Source organism: Spea bombifrons, chromosome 3 (assembly GCF_027358695.1).
Source record: "Spea bombifrons isolate aSpeBom1 chromosome 3, aSpeBom1.2.pri, whole genome shotgun sequence".
Lineage (NCBI taxonomy): Eukaryota > Metazoa > Chordata > Amphibia > Anura > Pelobatidae > Spea > Spea bombifrons.
Window position 1 is genome coordinate 63,017,815 of NC_071089.1, and position 8,348 is coordinate 63,026,162.

General features: G+C 41.6%; 1 protein-coding gene across 2 annotated transcripts; it reads left to right on the plus strand.

Moving 5' to 3' along the window:
* Positions 1–265: 265 nt before the first annotated feature.
* On the plus strand, positions 266–8,348 carry SESN1 (sestrin 1). 2 transcript variants are annotated; one of them, XM_053458679.1, is made up of 10 exons: positions 266–591; positions 3,636–3,701; positions 4,353–4,553; positions 4,712–4,894; positions 5,003–5,236; positions 5,331–5,478; positions 5,682–5,794; positions 6,129–6,319; positions 6,653–6,797; positions 7,184–8,348. In XM_053458679.1, the coding sequence occupies exons 1-10, from the start codon at positions 514–516 to the stop codon at positions 7,268–7,270; spliced, it is 1,446 nt and encodes a 481-aa protein (XP_053314654.1). In that variant the 5' UTR covers positions 266–513; the 3' UTR covers positions 7,271–8,348. The 2 variants fall into 2 exon arrangements, with proteins under 2 accessions (XP_053314654.1, XP_053314656.1); XM_053458681.1 differs by having other exon boundaries at positions 5,685–5,794.

Here is an 8,348-nt window from a genome sequence, read left to right on the forward strand (position 1 = left end):
CCGGCAGCAGAAGTGTTAACAAAAAAAGTGTTTGCAAAGCCCTGGTGTTTTTCAGATCCTCTTGTTTTTCACAGTCTAGGGCTCCGCCCCCATTACATCAGGGTGGCTGGCCTCCAACGCCCCCCTGTCATCTGTTCTTGCCTGCGTCTTGATTGGCTGCGCTCGCCATGCGCTATCTGGAGCGATTGGTGGAGATGGCGTATGGGCGCGGCGCTCGGCTTGTCCCCGCCTACGGTTGAAGCTTGTTTATTAGCCTGGTGCAGGCAGTATGCTGTGGCTGTTACGCCGGATCGTGGAGAGCCGAGGTGCTGTAGCCGGGTGCTGAGTGACCTGACTGGCAAACAATAGCCGTATAGACGCCGCGGCTCCCTGCTCTGTTACTGGAATTCCGCTGAAGCCGTGGGGCTCTCAGCAGAGTTTAAGTAGTCCAGCCACAGGCAGCTCTGTCCTATTGAATAAATAAAGCCCCCTGCCCTTTATCTGCGTGGTCCGTGTCATCGACAGTAGTTCAGGATGAGGTTGTCTCCCCGGGCAGCTGTACAGGTCCCAGAGATCTTATGCAGTCGGTGCAGCGGAGTGTGCAACGACAAGGTAAGGAGCAGCGTCCCCCCTACCGGGGCTACCACTGTTGGGGGGCACCGGAGCTAGGTGTGCTGGAGATGGCTCGTGGACAAACAGGCGATGGACCTATCTCGACGGGATACTAGAGGCTGCTTTTGTTTTTTATCCGATCGTGGCATTTCGTGGGCTTGTAACTGGCTACGCGAGGGGGCATTTAATACTCTATGATGCAATCGGGTATCCATCAGCAGGCTTTGGCGACATGTATACCATTCATTGGGCTCCTTGGCCAGCACCGAGACCCTTTGGCTTGCTGTTGGGCTACAGAGTGACAATGAGAGACACCCGTCGCACGGCGCCGCAGACTATGATGGTGCTATTTAACCAGTAAATGCCTGTAGTGGTAAGGATCGCGGATTAGTGGAGTTACTGGTAACGATGGACCGATCTGCTGTGCCTTTTGCTCAATGTAAACATCTGATCCCCTTCTCCGGCCCCAGTGGCTGAAGCCTGACCTACCTCTTGTTTGTCACATTCATTCAAAGAGCTCCTCCAGTCCCTCCTCTTTTCTGGAGTTTTCCCATAGTTTCCCTCTCTCTATTGCCCCGACTGCCGTTTCTACTTTAATGTATTTGCCCCGATTAACTGTTTGGTTGCCAAGTGCTTGTGTAACTGCAGGGGTTAACCCACGTGAGATCGTTTGCCAAGACTCTCGTTGCCCAGGCTATTACTGATGAGCCCCCTATGGCAGATACATTGCTCCTGGGGTGATTGTCGCAGCATTACATCAACAGCAGCACAAAGCAGAATGCCTTCTTATAGCTCGCCATTGTGCTAATGCATAAAATCCCTTTTTTTGTGTTAGTGTTGATTTTGGCTAGTTGTTACATTGTAGCCACTGTGATGATGGCCAGAACATGTAGAGACAAGTCTGCCTTAGAAGGATGCTCTGCTTCCTCTTGTATCACAGAATAAGCTGCATCACCAACAGCAAAGGCTTAGAACTTCTAATGCAGAATTGGAACTTTTGTTGTATGTTTCTATAGTAGACGACTTAATATGATAAGCAGATAGCTGTTTGACCTATACATTTATTCTTGATCTATGAGCTATATGGTATATCTGTGGGTTGATATTTATTTATTGATGGATCGTCAATATACAGATTCCAATCTCTGATGCATTCCAGTATATTGTACAAGAATAGCCCTATCGGTTTGGCAGACACAGAGTACTTAATGCTCCCGTGCGCTGTTTTCCTAGGATGTCTTTTATCGGAAATGTTTTTGATGGTATGAAGTAAGCAATTTGTCGTTGGTACCTGCTTTGTTCTTCGAGCCTTTCGCTTTTTATCTATAGCAAAGATGTTGGAAGAAAGCGGACAAGGAATCCCGTTTATTTTAGCATTTCTTTGTGTGTGGTTACGTTGAGATAATGGAGTAAACTCCGCAGGGGCTACAAGAAATTTTTTTGTAAGGACCAGAGGCGATGGACGTACGTACCTGCAAGGAAACAAAGCATTGTTTACCATGTGTGAAGCATTGTCTGCGCATCGTTTTCGGATGCGGTCGCTGACAGCGAATATATGCCCTAGGGACCGCTATGATTCTATTATAGCAATCTGTAGGTTTGCCTTCGTATGGATTATGTGATGTCTTTAAGCCCTTAAGTACTCTCCTTTTGTCAACAAGTCAGATCGTTAGATACCTGTACACCCTCGCCCAATGCTGAGGGTTTATGGCTGTGCGTTTGCCAATGAAAAGTCAATCGATTCACCTTGGTCTAAATTCCTCTGCAGATGAGCCTGAGTGATGCAGTATAACACAGCTCCCATAGGCTTGGCATAACTGTGCTGTGTACGCGTTGCAGACTGTCAATTATTTAACTACATCAAGTGGGAGCGGCGCTGCCCGGCCAATGGCATCGTGTTGTAAGCAGCCCGCAGCTGCCGTTTGGTAGATGTGTTCCTCTTGGCTTTAAAGGAATGATGTCATTTTGCGAAACTACCCTTGATGTTATGGACAGAAAACATACATTGTACTTAATCTGTACACATATTTTTATGGGTTTTACACCCATGTGCCAAGAGTTAACGATCCCTATGAACATTAAGAAGTAGTGTGCTGTATATCCGCACGAAAATGGTATATTGTCTAAATCTCTTGTCTGTTGTTTTCTATAGCACCATCATATTCTGTAGCACTGTACAATGGGTAAACAAGACATAACAAGTGGTATATAACATATCAATTTGATTTACAGAAATAACAGGTTAGGAGGGCCCTGCTAAAAAGAGCTTACAATCTAGTGGGTTTGGACTTTATCCAGCTAGGGATCCACAGGTCTGGAATGATGCAAATGTATTACGATATCAAGCAAAGTTCAATTAACTGGCAAACATCAAGAGTGCAGATTACAGGTGACTTCACCAGGAAGGGGCATACATTAAATGAAACCGTCCAAAGGGCGTTTTCTTGCAAAAATAGGATTTCTCTGTACTTTTTTTCCTTGTTGGAAATTACCTGTTTCATTAACAGGAAGTCTAGAGCCTGACTGTGGGCGCCATGCCCCGACATGCACACACGCTAATACATCCAGTTACTAACCTCCAGCTCTCCTCATTACCACATTAAGGGCTTCTTGGCATCTCGCCACTCGTTTTACGGACACGTACCGGATTATGTAAACTCTACTTTACATAATGTTACTGCGCTGGAAAAATATAAGCTTGATTTATTTATTTTTTTTCCCATCGTTTTCCAACCTTTCGCAACAAATTTACATTTTTCACCCTTTATGATATAGACCGGATTGCTAGAGTAGCCTTACCCGGTTGTGTTGGATTCCTTGATTAATGTCAGAAGGACCAAGAATGACTAAGTAGCATCCTAGTTAAGTCCCATAATAACGGTAAAGCGGACGTACTCAAAACTAGTCCATGAGCACTGAGTTCTGGGTAGAACCAAAGGGGGCTTTGTTCCAAAGTATATATTTTTTTCTTTAAATCTGTTGAACATTCCATGTCAAAATGACTTCTTGTGGGGCTGAAATATATTTTATGTTTGTTTTTATAGGAAATGGGAATCCAAATCCCCCGTCCACTAGGGCAAGGGCCTAGTAGATTCATCCCAGAAGAAGAGGTGAGCAGTGTGTTCAGGCATCTATTGCTGTTGAGGTGGATTGTGTATTTTATCTATGAAGTACAATGGTGCATCTTGTTAAAAAAAAAAACAAAAAAAAATGGATTGTTAATGTATTTCTCCAATAAGCAAATTAAACAAATATAGTAACACTATGTGCTGCAGCTTAACAGCTTGTCCTCGTAGATAAATAGATTTTTTTTTTAAATTAAAAGATATTGTATATTACAATATTATGTTAAATAAAATACAGAAAGGGTAGTGCACAACCTAAAAAAAAACATAAAAATATTCGCATTCAGATTCCCAATATATACACAAAACAAAGTAATAATTCAGGTCATACCCATTGTATATAATTCCAAAAAAACACCTATCTGAGGCAGAAATACTGGGCATTCCATCACACTATAGGGCCATACATTGCTTAGCCCACCACTATGTCAAAGTAGACGAAGTTTGACGAGTAACCCATGGTTTGGCCAGAACCATTGCAAATGCATTGTATATTGTGCCACCATATGATATATTTATAGCCATGGTTTTATAGGGCTTCGGGGATCTCATAAAATGTTATTGATTTGAGATATTGGGGAATATAGTGATGGGCCTGGCAGTCATTACATCTCCTTGTAATTCTTTCCTTGGCAGGTCCTGCAGTTGGGAAGTGAAGATGCAAATTTACACTCCGCGTTCACTGATGCTTTTGCAGACTTGGGCCGTCTGGATAACATAACCCTAGTGATGGTCTTTCACCCCCAGTACTTGGAAAGCTACCTGAAGACACAGCATTACTTGTTGCAGATGGATGGTCCCCTGTCTGCCTGTTACCAGCATTACATCGGCATTATGGTGTGTGTCTATACATTGTATGTGTTATTTTCACTTTTGTGTGGTGCAGATGAGATCTGAACCTTTCAGGATGGTTTAGTCTTTAGAGCAGTTATCTAGATCTAGATGACCATGTCTTGGATAAACATTTTTAATTGCGTGCGTTTTGTTTTCTCCAGGCGGCAGCTAGACACCAGTGCTCCTACTTAGTGAATCTGCATGTCAACGACTTCATCCATAATGGAGGGGACCCTAAGTGGCTCAATGGCTTGGAAAATGCGCCACAGAAACTGCGCAATCTGGGGGAGTTAAACAAGATGTTGGCTCACAGACCTTGGCTAATCACAAAAGAACACATTGAGGTAAATATAGCTATAAGCCCTGGTCTTCAAATTGACCCTTAGTTCAAAGTGTAGATAAAATACTTCACATTTGCAGAATCTTACTGTTTTTTTGTTTGTTCCATGCAGCAACTGCTTAAAACAGGAGAACACAGCTGGTCGTTGGCAGAATTAATTCACGCGGTAGTTCTTCTCGCTCACTACCATTCCTTAGCCTCTTTTACATTTGGCTGTGGAATTAATCCTGAAATCCACAATGATGGAGGCCGCACGTTCCGTCCCCCGTCTGTAAGCAGTTACTGCATCTGTGACATAACCAACGGCAATCATGAGAGCCAACATCCGACAGGATGGAGTGCGCTGGTAAGTGGGATCTTTGAGGACACTATGTGAGTTCTCCATTGATGTGACTACTCAGTGTGAGTTGTATATATTGATTGTGGCCATTATTTTGCAGAGTACAGATTCATCTTGTGAGGTTGAAGCTCTTATGGAGAAAATGAAGCAGCTTCAAGAGTGCAGGGATGAAGAAGAGGCTAGCCAGGAAGAGATGGCAACGCGTTTTGAGCGGGAAAAGACCGAAAGCATGTTGGTCATTACTGCAGGTGAGACTGGGGGACTTGCTGTGTCATGGTACAAGGTAGATATAAACTGTTTTAGTGACATGTGCTAGTGTACCATACTCCAAAAATCTTGAGTATTGCTTGAGAACATCCAAAAATAGATATTTTCTGCTGGCTTCTATTTTGTAAGTAAATGCTAGTTTAAAACAAGTTGTTGATGGATGCCATTCTCTCTTTCCTGTAAGAAGATGAAGACCCTCCACCGGGAAGAAACGTGTCTCGACACTTTGAAGACACAAGTTACGGTTACAAGGACTTCTCACGCCGTGGAATGCACGTGCCTACCTTCAGAGTGCAGGTCAGTCTATCGTTCTCTAACTGGAAAACCACCATCGTGGAGTTGGTTTACTGGATTTTCTGAGTGTAAAATGTTAAATGCACTGAAACCGAGTCACCAGTACTTGCTCATATTCATACTGATATTCATACTGATTCATTTGAATATTGCTGACATGACCACTTGCTTCTCTTGTGGCAGCAAAATCCTTTATGGCAGGACACGCTATGACTTATTTACCAGTGTCCTTTTCATACTGGTGTGATTGCTCTCATGCTGTTTTCTTTGACACTGTGCCTGCTGACGGTGAAGAGCTGAACTTTATCCTGATGGTGTGATTTTTGCTTGCCTTTAGGATTACAACTGGGAAGACCATGGATACTCTCTAGTTAATCGCCTTTATCCAGATGTTGGGCAGCTATTAGACGAGAAGTTTCATATTGCATATAACTTGACTTATAATACCATGGCCATGCATAGTGATGTAGATACCTCCACACTGAGGCGTGCAATATGGAATTATGTTCATTGCATGTTTGGAATAAGGTGAGTGATGGTCGAGGGCACGTTTGTTTCATTCAAATGCTGCTGGAGTTGTATACAAGATGCAAATGTGTGATCAACTATTTAGGATAACGTCATTGTTTTCTAAATACTCAAATACAAATTACAATTTTCCCTTTTTTTGGTAAATGTTCCACCATGTGCCAGAAGTTTTTATAGTTTATAGAGTAGATTTGTCACTGTAACTGTAAATTTTGACTCCCCAAGATGTTTGTTTATTTTTTTTTTTCTTGTTTCTTATTTTGCTTTTTTTTTTTTTACATTTTTTTTTTTACATTTTTTTTTTTTAATAGTCGCTTGCTTTATTTATTACAGGTATGATGACTATGATTATGGAGAAATCAATCAGTTATTGGACCATAGCTTTAAAGTTTACATAAAAAATGTGGTGTGCAATCCAGAGAAGACCACAAAGAGAATGTATGACAGTTTTTGGAGGCAATTCAAGCATTCCGAAAAGGTAAGCATGTCCGCTAATGGCTAAGGCAAATGGTTGCTTCTAAAGCACGTCCTAGCCGTATCTCGTTTTTAAGTCAGTGCGTTTTAGGGTATATTAAACAGGAATGTAGTAATTAAGGGTTGGTGATGGCTCTATACTGACAAGATAAATGCTTCTATTTAAATTCAATTGAACATGTCCTGTTAAAAATATCTGAATAAGTAACTGGTTCTCAGATCCTAAATGTAGCTGACCTGCTTTTATGTATTAGGTTTATATTAAAAGTATCTGATGCCCATTTCAAATCGTGTTCGTCTTGGCTGATACTCTATGTACATAGAAACATCTGTTTTATTCAGTAAAATGCAAAGTTAACACCTTTTTTGTTTACTTTTTTTTTTTTCTAGGTTCATGTTAATTTGCTTCTCATGGAAGCGAGGATGCAAGCTGAATTACTTTATGCTCTGAGAGCAATTACTCGGTATATGACCTGACTTTTCACGTGACTGAAGGAATGTTCACAAGTGCTGCCTGGGTTCTGAACTTTTGGGTGCCAGTGGCGTCTTTGGTTAGCTAATCTTTCAGGCATCCATTGTGCCATAATTCCCATCGTATCGGCTGTTTGCTTAGTCACTGGAAGACTGCAGTGCACTTACAGCTGAATGTTGAGATGAAGGGACGCACCCTTCGCATCGTATAATGAACATGCAAGCCTAATCTGTGCTTCGCAATCTGGTGGAATCTTGCTTATGGTTACATAGGCGTTATGTTTTTTGTTTCTTATTTCTTTTGTCTTCGAGGAGATGGATTTTGAAACTTTTTTTTTTCATGGATGTATGCAGAATGAGACGGTGGTGCTGTTCTGCTGAACTTTGAAGTCCATATGATGCAGGCATCCTAAACTATTTTAAAAACTGAATATTTACATGTTGAACACTGCTACAGTCTGAGCCCAGGTCTCCAGATGTACAAAATATGTTTGCATTTTCATTCATTTGTACATATTTTCGTGTTAGCCATACACAGCAAATACCACATCTGCCACACTTGGCAGCTTATCCTTCTGGCTGTGCGGTTTGCTGTAAAAAGCTGTGATTTATTTTTTTTTATTCTGCAAATAATGGTTGAAACCTAAGTTGTCTTCCTGAAAATGTGTATGTTTTCAATCTTCATGTTCAGCATTATCGCATATCTATAAGGAATGTGGAGTACCTCTTGGTTGTGGGGTGTGCACTTTCTAGTACCAAGTTGCCATTCTGTTTCCGGTAGAAAGGAAACACTGGGATGGGTAGCCAATCAAACCTCATTTATTCAAGTCCAGATTAATGGTCGCATGAGTTTGCAGCTGCTTAACACAACACCATTGGATTTTGCCTACGTTTTAATAAACTTAAAATCTGAGTTTGAAATGTGAACGTTGAGGGGAAACAAAGGACTTCTGAACGTGTATTTGAGTGTTATATATGAGAGAGAGAGAGAGAGAGAGAGTAAATATTTCTGAAACATTTTGAAGGTCTCAGTGTTACTGACTTTTTTTTTAATGAAACAAATTAATAAAGAAAAAGAAAATAA

Excerpts from the sequence above, each read along its gene's own strand:
- SESN1 (XM_053458679.1), top strand. The coding sequence starts at position 514 with ATGAGGTTGTCTCCCCGGGCAGCTGTACAGGTCCCAGAGATCTTATGC. Across the intron at positions 5,237-5,330 it reads CGACAGGATGGAGTGCGCTG|AGTACAGATTCATCTTGTGA; the intron begins GTAAGTGGGATC and ends ATTATTTTGCAG. Across the intron at positions 6,798-7,183 it reads AATTCAAGCATTCCGAAAAG|GTTCATGTTAATTTGCTTCT; the intron begins GTAAGCATGTCC and ends TTTTTTTTCTAG.